The sequence below is a fragment of the Mesoplodon bidens genome (genome assembly GCF_964165515.1).
Source record: "Mesoplodon bidens genome assembly, chromosome: 14".
Classification (NCBI taxonomy): domain Eukaryota; kingdom Metazoa; phylum Chordata; class Mammalia; order Artiodactyla; family Ziphiidae; genus Mesoplodon; species Mesoplodon bidens.
In genome coordinates, this window is record NC_138170.1 from 47,990,736 (window position 1) to 48,005,074 (window position 14,339).

The 14,339-nt window shown below is 34.0% G+C and overlaps 1 protein-coding gene across 36 annotated transcripts in view; it reads left to right on the plus strand.

Annotated features, from left to right (window-relative positions):
* NRXN1 (neurexin 1) overlaps nucleotides 1–14,339 on the plus strand; it is a gene marked incomplete at both ends in the record, with an annotated part of 1,149,966 nt that overhangs the window by 971,770 nt on the left and 163,857 nt on the right. For all 36 annotated transcript variants that reach the window (XM_081253733.1, XM_081253747.1, XM_081253714.1 and 33 more), the window contains one exon: nucleotides 799–970. In XM_081253733.1, the coding sequence (XP_081109859.1) occupies nucleotides 799–970 (172 nt within the window). The remainder of the gene's footprint in view (nucleotides 1–798; nucleotides 971–14,339) is intronic.

Here is a 14,339-nt window from a genome sequence, read left to right on the forward strand (position 1 = left end):
CTCTTTGCTTCCTTGTATTATGAAATTATAAAGTTAACAGCCACAAACTTTGCACTTAGAATGTTGCTTTACATAATTCAGAGAGGTAGTTACTTTTAGATACCCATATTTTAACTTCATCTTAGCTTAGGTATAAATGAAGAATGAGGGAACTGAATTCTAACTCTAGCACCCCTCTATTTAGTTATATGAACTTGAACAACTCATTGCACCTTCCTGTGTCATAGTTTCATCATCTGCAAAATAAATTCAGTGAATTTCAGATTCTTAGCATATGATGATTTTTTGGTGTGTGAATAATGATTGTACTCATTAAATGCCTGTCTGTGTACCCATACCCTGTAGAGTGATTTTCTATATTGTGAGCTTTTGTCCACTTTGTATTTAGAAATAGACTTCATTGCTCTGATTTTACCAGTTATTAAAAGGGAGAATTTCAAGCCTCATTTTTCTTGTGAAATGGAAGGCGTGGATTAAAGGAGCTATGTTAAAGAACATTAAAATATATCCTTTAACACAGGCAGCTGTGCGCCTTGTCTGTGGCAACCTCTGGGAAGAAGGCAGCTCAATTCTCTTGAAAAGCGTGTCTTTTGGAATATCAGTTATCCATGAAAGAGATGCTTCAGATTTATCCAAATGTTAAGAACCTTGTCGGAGCTTTTCAGAAGTAAAATCGGAGGAAAGCAGCTGTTGTTCTGAAGCATGTTTTTAAGCAATACCCTGTATGTAATTCTACTAAATGATGATGAATCAAACACAACTTCATATAACTCTTTCTACTCCCTTCCTCCCTTCCAGCATCAAGGAAAAATCGGAGTTAAATTTAATGTTGGGACAGATGACATCGCCATTGAAGAATCCAATGCAATCATTAACGATGGGAAATACCATGTAGTCCGTTTCACGAGGAGTGGTGGCAATGCCACGTTACAGGTGGACAGCTGGCCAGTGATTGAGCGCTACCCTGCAGGTAAGCCAGTGAATGTGTATCGGGGGAAGATTTTATGAAAAACAAACTGGAAAACGAAGCATTGTTTTCGTCCGTTTCACCCAATTGTGGGTTTTCGGAGAAACCATCAAGTATTTATCAGATTTTAGAGTCACGTGAATGTAATGCTGTCCTAAACTGTTCTTGGTACAGTGTACAAATGGCATTTTATAGGAGAACTTGAAGGCACACGTTATTGTTTGCAAATCGGGACATCAGTGAAACCAGAAAAATGCACACATAAAAGGCACAACATGTCAAAGCTCTTTGTTAACTGGATCCTTGCATTTGAACAAAGGAAAGGCTTTGTCAAAAGTAACAAAGTTAAATTTTAAACCTAAGAGAGGGAATATCATAACACTTTTCTCTGAAAGAAAATAGGAGAGTTCCTTTGATGGTGGTACATAGCTGAAACTCACGAAAGCTGCAGGAGGACCATGGGACAAACAGAGAAATAGTAAAGAACTATATATAGTACCATAAAACAGCAGTTATAAGAACATGTAAGTTAATGAAATTTGTTTTCACTGTCATATAACCATGGGGTTTCGCAAAGATTCTGTGACACTAGTAGTATTAGTCATTTCAAGTCTATAAAATGTATGTCAAGCTATTATTGATAAAATAAAAATTATCCTGTTCATCATTAATGAGTCTTGTCAGTACTGTTATTGAAACAAAGGCAGTAGATTAGAAACTTAAACCAGTGTTACTTGTGATTGCATATATTCTCAATTTTTAAAATGCTATTTTAAAGTAAAATCCAAATTAAAAGTCTAAAGGTATTTTACTGAAATTATTATCCTTTCCATATTTTAGTACAAAAGAGGTTACTAAAAACATCAGTCTCATTTATCTGTGTATAGAAAGATAAAGAAAGGTTAGTATAAAGAAAGATTATAAAAAGAAATTTTTATTTTGCACAATAAAAATTATTACCAAAATTTATATATAAATTTCTCTATTACAGTATTTGTTTCTTGAAAGAAATAATTCGAGGAAGTAACTAACTTACTAAATAAAGATCAATTTTTTTTAGTACTACTTACGCACAATTATGGAATAAAATGTCTGTGATACCCTTTTGGACCTTTTATAATTTACAGCATCTACATCTTCAAGCCACATTTCAAACCTATTTTATAAATCTGGTGCTTTACAAATATTTGCTGAATTAAATGTAATAAAAAAAAACCCTGCTCTATGACAAAATTCAGAAGCAAGCACATTAATAATATGCCCAGTGCCTTTTATAATACTGGCAAATAGTAGACACTCAATAAATATTTGCTGAATTGATGTCCTTGGAATTATTCCGGTTTTAAACTACAATTACAAGAATGCACACCTTCTGTTACCAACTTTAATAAGACTAAGGAATGGAAGATCTGGCAAGAAAGTGACTTAAATATGTATGCAGTGCTACATAGCCCCTGCTAATCCCTTACTGCATGTACTGAATCCTAGTAGAAATGTAATTTTTATGATATCTGCAGCCTTAGTGAAACAACAGAAACGTAAACTGGTGAATTTCCTAAAATCCAGATTAATCAATACCTATTTACTGAGAAGAAGTCATTGCACTGGACACCACTGAAGATATAAAGTAGGATGAGATCTAGACTCTGCTCCTGGGATGTTGTCATCCGTGAACAGTGAACCTGACCATGTAAAATGATAAATCCTGTTACTATTACATGTGGCAGTTGCCTCTTGAAGCCTAGCTTTGTTTCACCAGTTAATTCTTTAAAATTATCTTAGTTTAGTAACTTTTCACTCTTATCATACTTCCAAACTAGTATCTTTAAGAGCCCTATTCTAGAGAATGTTAATGGTGACTTATGAGAGGAGAGAGGAAGTCCCACTCTCAAGTTTGGGAAGTTCTGGGTTAACTAAGTTAAAAATATCTATGCTTGTACTTTGTTATATTAATACCATAATGAATCTCTAGAAGAGAAATATAGTATGCATTTCCCAAGCATAGATAATCAGAACCTCATTTTCTAATGCACTAATGTGCTTGGATAAATATTTTATGTTTTTTAAAATTTCTATACCTCACTATTTTAATATATTTTATCTGACTAACAACCCTTTAACTGTGCACATACCAGATACTATATTCTAGGCATAGTCCAAAAAAGACATGATCCCTTTCTTTTTGTGGTATGCTAATGTCCAATTTGAATGTCAGTAGCTGAGATTGGAGCAGTGTTGATTAACTAAGTCAACAAATATTTCTATATTTTTTTCTAGACTAATAGTTGTTTAATACATATGATGTCTTATGTACCAATTAAATTGATGCTCAGTATATGAAATAATATAAAATATATTTAAAAATCAGAAGCTGGCAAAATCATGACAATTAAGGAACAACCCTTCAGCAATACTCAATTTAGATGCCACCTTTTATATTTAGTAAAAGATTCTAAGTGTCCTTTCACCAAAGAGTATTTTAGATGTTATTAATAAATCAAAAGTGAGCAAAGTTGCAGTTATTCTGAAGGATACAAGCAAGGGTAAGACAGAATCTGCCCTTGAGAAAATTTGAGCAGCTGTGAGGAATTTCGATATATACATATAAAAATTTAACAGTCAATGTGTAAAGAACTCAGGAGAGTCACCATGGTTGTCATCAAGCATTTTATTAATCATCTGCTCTGTGTGCATTTCAGCATGATGTTGAGGTAGGAAATAAGCCATGAAAATTTCAAATACCTTTTTCTCTCAGAGCTTCATCTGCTACAATGCCATGAAGACTGAATACAAATTTACAAGTATGTGTCATCTAGATTAAAGTTTTTAGAACAAAGTGATCTTATGTATGAGCTCAACAGAAATGTCTAGCATATCTCTTTTATATTGGTTTGTGGTATGACTATTTTTATTTAAAAAAAATTTTTTTTGGTTATTATTCATTAGAAAAACAGATGGACTAATGCTTTTACCACTAAATCCTGTAATCAGGAAAGTGGAAACCAACAGACTATATTTGGTTCCTTTTTAAGTGCCTGCACTGCAAAATATAGGTAATAGGGGTTGAAATTAGTAATTAAGTATAGCACTTAACCTTCCATTGTAGGACTTTGTGGTAAGTGCTTTTATATGAAGCAATTCATCTGGTAGCAACACTATACCTTTAATGAAAAGCACTTAAAGCATTGACCAGTGGTATTAGCCTATAATTGTCTGGAAGGCTTTCATAGAGAAACTAATTAGCAGAGGTAGATTTTATGCTCTTCTGGAGTATATGAAGTATTCTCATAACTCAACTGTTCACATGTTAGAATAAATATTGAATTTTCTGAATAGCAGACCCAGTTTTCATTATTTTCTGTGCATGGAGCAAAGTATAGAAATAGTATTTTGCAAACCATTTAAAGTCAGTTAAAGCTCTAGAATATAATGCATCATTAATCCCTGATTTGTTCCTAATTACAGTTAGCAAAATTTTCTTTCTCAACAAACATAGACTTCGTCTTCTCATGATGCTAATCCACAAAACCTAACATTATTTTACTAGCCCAGACTAAAGATTTCTCCAGATAAACCACAGTTACCTTTGAGGATAAACCACTGACTTCATTTGTCTACCACAGAATGCCAAAAAGATGTTATTTATTCTGTACAAGGTCAAATATTCATTTTATTCCTGTCAAGTTAATACATCAAATCAACAAATATATACTATATTAAAGGAACTTCCTAGGCTTGCCATCTGGTTACAGAGATACATAAAAAATGTTCAAGATTAAAAATATACTATGTGGGAAAATACAAGTGTTATCATATCATATTCAGCTAATTTCTGAATAAGAAAAATCAAAAGGGAAAATTGGTTCCAAGGAAGACAAGCCATTTTGGAGTGAGTGGTCTAGCAAGACTACAAAAAATATAGGAAATTTGATTTGGGTCTTGAAAGGCTAGATTACATTTTAATGGGATTAGCAGGAAGAGGTAGAGACAGAAAATAATTAGGAAGCTATTAAAAAGCCCAGGTATCAAAAGATAAAGGCCTAAGATAAGGTGAGAGGGTATGAGAAAATAAAGAGGTTGAATACAGAATACATTAGAAGACCTAATGAACAACTGAGTAAAAGGAGAGCCATTTCTACTTTTTAGTCCCCCCCCCCAATGTAAACATTGATTATTCAATGTTTTGATGCTGCAGTATGGCCACTAGACTGCATTAGGTAACAATGAAATGGAAACCTGTGATAGGAATAAGTAGGGAAGTAAGAGATATAGTTGCTGTTTACTAAGAGTTTAGTCTATCTGGGAGGCAAAGAAGGATTTTGAAAACCTACCAATGTCACATAAAACGGATTAGCTTCAAAGTTAGTAGTACAGGGTTTAGTTGCTATTAGAGTTTAAAGAAAAGAGAAAATGGCAATCTGGAGTGTTGTAACAAAGCAGATAGTTTAGGGATGGAAGATTTGAAAGAAAGAGGAATAACTCAAGGAAAGACATCATGGAGAGGATGTAAATGCTTTTTGCATGACCATTCAATTTGGCTCAAAGATCTTATGGGTATTATCTCTAAATCTTGACTGTTGTCATCTTCAAAGGCTTCAGATATTTCAGGGCTCAGGGAAAGTCATATTGATGATTTCCCTTTAAATTCTACACAGTTTAGATTAATTGATTGATTTTTAGTTCAAGTCATTAATTATGTTCAAGTCATTAATTATTATGTATTTAAGCCACTCCATCATTGAAAGTTTCCTATATGGTACTAAAGTATCCATTGGTTTGAGGATTTTTATTTATTTTTACCTGAATTTTTACTATGTGGATGATATAATTGAGAAAATCTACCTCATTTATAATCATAGAATTTGAAGGAGGGAAGGAACTTCAAAGATCTTCTCTACCAGCTCCTTCATTCTTCAGACAATAAAATGGAATCTTGGAGAGGCCAATGGGTTTGATCAGGATCACTATGCTAGTTAGTGGCAGAGCCAAAACTACACTTGGAAACTCCTATCTACTGGCTCTGTGTGCTTTCCTTTATACTGTCTGGGAGACAAAAAACAAACAGAAGAGAGGTCATTAGATGTATCCTTCAACATAGCAAGGTATATTCTTCATAACTAAACATTATGATTTACACGATCGGGCATAACTGTCTATATTAGTCCATGTCACAGCCTACTGCTTCTGCTGACCCACACAGACACACATACACACAAAACTATAGTATGAGTGTTAAAAAATAGTAACACATGGAATAAAAATAAGTTTCTTACAGAAACCATAGTTTTTATCACTAAATTTTTGAATAGTATTACTTATTAGTAGGCACTGATTATTTTTTAACCTCACTTTAAAAACTTTATTAGCAAATTAAGGAAACCATTATGAATCATACTGTTGTACTGTTCCTGCAGCAGTCAACCTTTAGGTTGACATGATTTCAAACTTTATATATTTACTAATTTATATTTATTTCTCAGTGACATCACTTGAAATTTAGTTGATTTCAGTAGCTAGAAGAGGAACGGTTCATTAGAGGATTCAAGTATAAGAATTCTTAAGTATTATTTGGGAGAAAAACTGTATCTTAATAGAAGACTTGCCCCTGTCTTGGTTAAATGTAGAGATATGGGAAGAGTGTGACTGAATTTTGTTTCCCTCCTACAAAGTAAGGCAATGAAAATCTAACTCACTTATGGAAACTGATAAACCATACAGAAGATGTGAATCATTCTTTAAATAAACTACAAGTTTGTGGTAGGCTCCAACAGAAGACATGATTATTAGGACTTGGCACATAATAGAGTACTTAATAAATAATTGTTGAATAAATCCCATTTCCTCATTTAACTTCAATGTCAAAGCATTGTCTTTTGCTCATGTTTTTGTTTTGTTTTGTTTTGTTTTTTGCGGCACGCGTGCCTCTCACTGTTGTGGCCTCTCCCGTTGCGGAGCACAGGCTCAGCGGCCATGGCTCACAGGCCCAGCCGCTCCACGGCACACAGGATCTTCCCGGACCAGGGCACGAACCCGTGTCCCCTGCATCGGCAGGCGGACTCTCAACCACTGCGCCACCAGGGAAGTCCTTGCTCATGTTTTTTAGCTAAAAATACATAGGTACATGGATAAATATTTATGTGAATATATAAATGTTTGGCTTTCTATTTGATATAGTTAACTGTTTACTAATCCAAATTATCCAAAGTAAACCTTCATACTATGAGAAATCTGAAACTTCAAATACTATAGCTTTATTAGCATTAGTGACTAAAACTCTGACTTTTTCCGTTTTAATTATCTTCTTTCACAGTGTTCAGTTTTTCTGAGACTTTGGGGGCTTTTCTTAAAGATGAAGCATAATGAACTTTTTATTGAGCAGTATATTAAATACATCTACCTAAAATGCTTAACTTCAGTGAAATTGTATCCAAGGAGATGGAAAGAAATGATATATTCTCAGACTTCTCACTTGTTCTAATATATTCTCAGTGACCTGCATTTTTTTCTTTTTTAATATCAAAGCGTTCTTACAGTTGCTGTAACGCAACCATATTAGGATTTTTAATTTTCTGATAAAGAGAAAGGTTCTCTCATGGTTTGATGGGCATCATTTAGACTACACAGTCTGGCAAACATAGATAATATAAATATATATAAATGGCAGCCCTTCTTCATGGTTTCCAGAAGATTCCTCCTTTATCTTCTTGTTCCCCGTCATTGTTTCCAAATTACAATTTGTTTAGAGATTTAAATTCTTATCATAATAAAGGGAGGTGTTGATTTCACTCCTGAAAAATACTTGGGTTAAACAGAGAATGACATTATCATAAATTTTCAGTAAAGGTAGCCAACAATGTTGACTGAGGAATTGGGTTCAAGGACTCTTCTTCAAAAGTACTGATCAGGATAATGAATCTACCTACTAGTTAAAAACAATGAATCACGTATGTCAGATACAAAAAAAAAATAGTTGCCACTATAAATGAAAATTTAGTTTTTAGGAGTTGAGATAGAAATTGGTTTTCAGAAATAGGTAAAGGCTAAAAGTCAGAGAAATTACATTTTTAAGGATATTAGGCTTTGAGGAAACTTGCAGGTGTTTGGCTGATTTTGAAGAGATTTATAGTTTTGTGACAGTGCTTTTATAATTTGACTATTATCCAGAAGTATCTTTATTATAACATACTTTATAATTACCTGAGTTCAATGGGAGATCAGCCATGTTCCCAACTTAATGATGGGCCCTTCTTTTAATTTTTTCTAAAACACTCTGATCCCTATTTTATCAAATTGCCCAGGATTGTTTTTATATTTTTATGATAAATACTGATAATAACTAGTATTTTTGTGTGTGATTAAACCGTTTTTTTTTAAATTCTACTATTTGCTTTTTTTTCCTATCAACTCTTAATGTGAGCATTTGAGTACCACCTATGAGTAAGGCTCGTACTTTTCATACTATTTCCCTTTGTCTGCTGTCTATCCACTTTTCTTATCTTGTTAGCTCAGGAATTAGTAGGTATTAAATGTCATTTTTTTCCTAGTAAACAATGACAGTTTGTTCAAGAGGTAGCAGAATAGCAAAAAGGTAAAAATCTCATACACTAATGTTGAAGTTCTATATGAAGTACAAAAATTAGGTAACTATCTGCAGTTTTAGATTAATCTAGATCAATTTTTCTTAACTTCCTTTGAATCTCTGCCTCTATAAGAATCTGATAAATAGGGCATCTTATCTTTAGAGAAATACACAGATATCTGCATGTACACTCAGTGATGCATATGATTTTTAGGGGTTGTGCCTCAACATCCTTATGGCCCATTAACCTCTGAATTAGAATGCAGAACCTCTGCTCTGGGTGATCTTAAGGAGGTCTAGAATTCAGAGGAAAAAATAAAGTCTATTTAATGGACATATGAGGAGGAACCTCCTCCTACCCAAATGAAGCAAGCTTCCAATGAAATGTAACTGCCCTTTATTAACCTTCTAATAATAATAACCTTCTAACCACTGATGTTGCCCTGGATGTAGCCTCTGCTAGTTCAGATAAAATTCTTTTTCTTTAACAGAACAAGCCCAACTTTTGTACTTCCAATTTAGAAAAATTGTTCTCTCAAATATGATTAGAAGAATGTCATAATCCTTCCAATAAATGGATTTTGACCACTGATACTGTGCTTGCTATAATTCTAACATTGGTGCATTGCATAATAAATATCCTTAAAATCAAAGTGCATGATTTGAGGGTCTCATTTGGATAGATTTATTGGTAAGTCATCTGAGGATTTTGAAGTGTGATAGTGAAATAACAGTGTCCAATGCAGTCAAGACAAAAATGACTATTAATCTGACACCTTTGGAAAGGATTACTTTTTATTATTATGAGGGCAAGGTAATAAAGCCCTTTGCATGTATAGAGGAAACTTTAGAACTCATGGAGAAGGATAGTTTATCTCTTTTTCTCTCTGTACTAGATAATTTTTCACCTTTTTCTCCCCATCACATTGTTAATCTCTATAGTTTATTCTCTTATATATGTACTTAATTCATTCCAAGAGAACACTGACAAGCCACTCCTTCCTTTCATGAAAAATAGATCCTTAAGATAAAAAATGTTATAACTAATTAAGTTAGGAAAATATATATTCATGGTTCTGTATTATGAATGAACTACCTCAAATGTGACAAACAAAGCCATTTTGGGCACTATCCAAAGTTCTCAATTTAAAAAGAAAATCCATCTAGGGCAAGGATTGGCAAACTTTTACTGTAAAAAGCCAGGTAGTAAATATCTGGCTTTTGCGGGCCACATGATCTTTGTCACAATTACTCAACTTCACCACTGTAGGTCAAAAGCAGCAATAGCTAATAAGTTAATGGGTGTGGTTATGTTCCAATAAATCTTTATGAAAATAGATAGAGGGACACATTTGACCTGTCGGCCACGGTTTATCGACCCCTGATATAAAGGCAAGACAGAAGGACACAGGAACCAATCTGAAAGAGCTCCTACTAGCCAGAAGGAGCTATTTGAGCAAGAAAATGAATATAGTATTGGATTACAACCCAAATAGTGAAATAAATATCTGTGAGCACATACTGTTATTAAGTGATTGAATAGATAGATAGACAGACAGATATGTGCGGGAGTGGGGACAGCTCTTTCTTACAGAAGAATTCCAGTACCAAATGTAGAAGGGTGATGGAAGTAGAAATTCAACATTAGAACTTCAAAGTAATAATTGTTGAAGGCAAGATTCACCAATAGATGCTAAAATTAGTGGGTAGAAGTTTGAGTAGAGGCTAGTAATTTATGTAATCTAAAAGTGTCTCCTGCAAGGGGAAAATAGAAACTTTCCACAGAGAAACTCAGCAGACCACCTTAACTAAGTGGTTGAGTTAAACATCACGAGTAATAAGAAATACGGACCTCATGCATCTCCTGATATGATGTGCTGAGAGAGGCACTTTATTTCTCTGGTATTCTTTGTATTCTCAATTAAAATTTGTGACCTCAGTCTAATCATGACAAATACAATGTGGGAATCTGGATTGGATCCTGGAACACAAAAAGGACATTAGTTAAAAACTGGTAAAACCTCATAAAGTCTTTACATTAGTTAATAGTATAGTAACAACGTCAATTTCTTAGTTTTGGTAATTGTCCAGTGGTTATTTAAGATGTTAACAGTAGGTTAGGCTAGATGTAAGTTATGTAGAACTCTCATTACTATCTTTTACAACTTTTCTTTAAGTTAATATTTTTTAATAAAAAAAACTTTAAATGATTTTCATTTAAAAATACCTTTTATTCAATTCTGTATATTATAACATTACCCCAGAAAAAAAGATTTTAAACCACAAAACTTCATGTCTTTGTAAAACTAAGTTAGATATAATTGTTGTGACTAAATTGTATATTAACATGTTCATATGGTTATTAGGAAAGTACATTTATTCCTAAGGGATATTAACCTAATTTCTGTAATAATCCAAAGTTGCAACCTAATCTCATATTTTAGTTAGTTTTTAATTAAGACAGAATGACATAATAAATGTGAAAACCTTTTGAAGTATGAAGCTTTTAAATAGGCCATATATTAAAATTTAAATTACGATGAATATTTTGTGTCAGATTTAGCCTCATGGGTTGACTATTTCTCAAAGAAAGACTTTCATCTTAAACATTTAAAAGTCTGTTTTGTTTTTAGCCTTATGAATTTTATTTTATTTTATTTTTTTATATTTTTATTTTTTACATCTTTATTGGAGTATAATTGCTTCACAATGGTGTGTTAGTTTCTGCTTTATAACAAAGTGAATCAGTTATACATATACATATATCCCCATATCCCTTCCCTCTTGAGTCTCCCTCCCTCCCACCCTCCCTATCCCACCCCTCCAGGTGGTCACAAAGCACCAATCTGATCTCCTAGCCTTGTGAATTTTACTGCATTAGAAAGCATCTAAGGTTCCAACCCCCATCCTGGAAATTTGAGACTAACTTTCCTCATGTTAAGTATTATTGAAGTAATTTGTCATCTTGAGCATATTATCTATACTGGTGGCTTGAACATTTAAAATGACCGTTGAGAACCCCAAAAAAGAATATGCCCAACATAAGTCTGTCTAGATATTACCTTATGTATTTCCAATGAAGCAATGAAGTATTTTAGCTAGATATGTGAGATATAAAACTGGACAGAATAGAAGGCCATTTAGCTTCATTTTTCTACACAGTGTCAACTAATTGATAGCAGGCCATAATAATTTTTCAGGGTCACCTTTGCTGGAGCATTTTAGAAGTCCACGTGGAATCTTCAGTTCTCTCATTTATTATTTTTATTGTTCAGTTTGGCAGAGGAGTTGGATGAGGGTATATTTTCTGGTTAGAGGAGAAACAAACAAATAGAAACTTTTTAAAATGCAAAGGTTTGCTTTGCAGAAAAGAGGGGCAGGATGGTGGCGATCACAGTAGGAAACAGACCTGGGGATAATTAGATGAGGCTTGTGCTTTATGGAAGTGAAGTTCAAATAGAAGATTAAATCCATCACATTGACTCAATAAGGAAAAAGGTGTCACTCAAGGATTGGGGTGAAGAGGTAAAGAGAACTCACCCCAAATCCCAGATGTTCACAGAGCTTATTTCAATTCCTGGCTTTGGTAGGACCTAGAATCAGCAACAGTGAGTTAGGTATTCTATGCTGGGCACTCCATACTGGAACTGTGGTGGGTTTTTTACATACATTTTCTCATTAATGCTCACAAAATCTTATAAGGCAGCTTGTAGTATCTCCTTGGGATAGATGACTAAACACAGAGAAATTAGGTTACTTGCCAAGGTCACACACCCCAAAGCTCACTCCAGTGCTCTGAAGTATTATGCAATGCTATCTACACTATTTATTCTTAGTCTTGTTATGAAAAAAAAAATCAGAAAAATTTCTTCCTGGTTCCCACCAGATTGCACCTTTGTTGTGTTGAGGTCCTGATACCAATGGTTATTCTTTCTTCTGCTCAGAACTTGAAAGAACATTCAAGTGTCCCTTGGGAATTTTCCCTTGAGATTATGTCCTCCTCCTCTTCTGGTTATTCTTTTTTTTCCTGGGCATTGTTTACCTAAATACAGAAGTGAGTGCCAAATCCAACTTGTATACCCCTCTTAAACACTAAAATTGTGATAGGAAATATAGACTACACATCAAATGACGAAACTTTAGACTTAGGCTATAGACCTACCACAAGATTAAAGGTGGGATAGTGTGGAGGTTAAGAGAGAAAATTCAGGAGTCAGACTCTCTGGGTTCAAATCTTAGTTACAATACTTCTTAGATATGTGACTTCTGGCTCAGTTCTCTAACCTCTTTTTGTACTTCAGTTTCCTGATCTGTAAAATGGGTTAATGTTAGTACTTCTTAGGGTAGTTTGAATTTTCAATGAGTTATTAGTTTCAAAATACTTAGTAGTTAATAAAAACGTGGTAAGTAGTGAGTACTCAGTAAGTGTTAGCCTCACTCTAATTATCAAAGTAGTTTAGTTTTGAAATTCTGTAATTACAATAGGTACTAATATCCCCACATTAATGTGCATTTCCTTCTGAGAACAAATTTATCCTGACTTGGCTACCAGACTTGGCTTCACACACATGGAGATAAGTCTTTCCGGAAACCTCAGACGTGTAATTGCCCCATCCCCTCGTGCCCTCCAAACCCACCCTGAACCAAAACACTACAGAGACATCACTGAGGAAGGGCTGGGTTCAACATATATGAGTGGCACAGAAAATCTTTTCTGGTTAAATTTAGAGAAATGAGTACTGTGTGGTAGTCAGGGAAGATTTCACAGAGGTTGGGAATGTGGGTCAGGTGTTGGAGATCCTTTGAATTTTAATATGTGAGCATTAGGGAATGCTAGCTGATGGACAGGCCACTGCATATAGTTACACAGTTACTACTGGTGAGTTAACTACAGGCACTCACCAATATGCCATCAGAGGGGATGAGTGGAAGCTGGAATCCAATCTGTGCATGGGTCGGCAAGCCATGTGTCCTGACACAGAATGAGCTGTCTTTTCCTTCATACCAAGCACCTTACCTTTTGTCTGGGCTCTAACCATCAGGGGAATCTCCATCTTCAATTCCCCACAATGGTGCCCTATAATTAGGAGACCGTAAACACTATTCATATGGGCACAATTCTGAGAGAGAAAAGAAACACTATTAATAGTTACTTCTGCATAACAGACACATACCAACACTGCCCTAGGCAATCCAGAACATTTGTCACTTTACCTATAAGACTGCCAGATAGAATTGAGACTATTGCTTGTCTCTTACCTGGAGAAACTAGAATCAATCTGTTAGTCATTATGCTAGCTGGCTGGGTTTATTCCTGTTCAAGTGGCGAAGCTGAAGATATTAAGTAAATTAATAAAATTAAATATGATTACATAAATAATAATTCTGAAATAAATAATTCTGGTTAAAAATAATTTTAACCAGATATGAAATCATTACCTTTTTTCCTACTGAAAGTATCTTAAAATATCAACACATTCTCAGTCTTTCATAAATCTATGCCTAATATCTTCTTTTGCTTAATCAAGTTTCACATATCATAAATTATGTTTATTTTGGGTTCAAAATAGTTGTTTTCGCTTTCTGTCTAAAGATATTTTTCTCAAATATTTATTTCATGCTGAATTAGAAAGCATTGAAAAAAGGTAAGCGACTAGAAATTTTTTTAAAATCATCAGAAAATGGATAAAATTCTTTAAAGTGCTAACAGTAGATGAAGTCTTAGACCGATCCATTTCTTTAACACATTTTACATTAAGGAGCTAATGGAGGCCAAAAGCCTCCATTACTCCT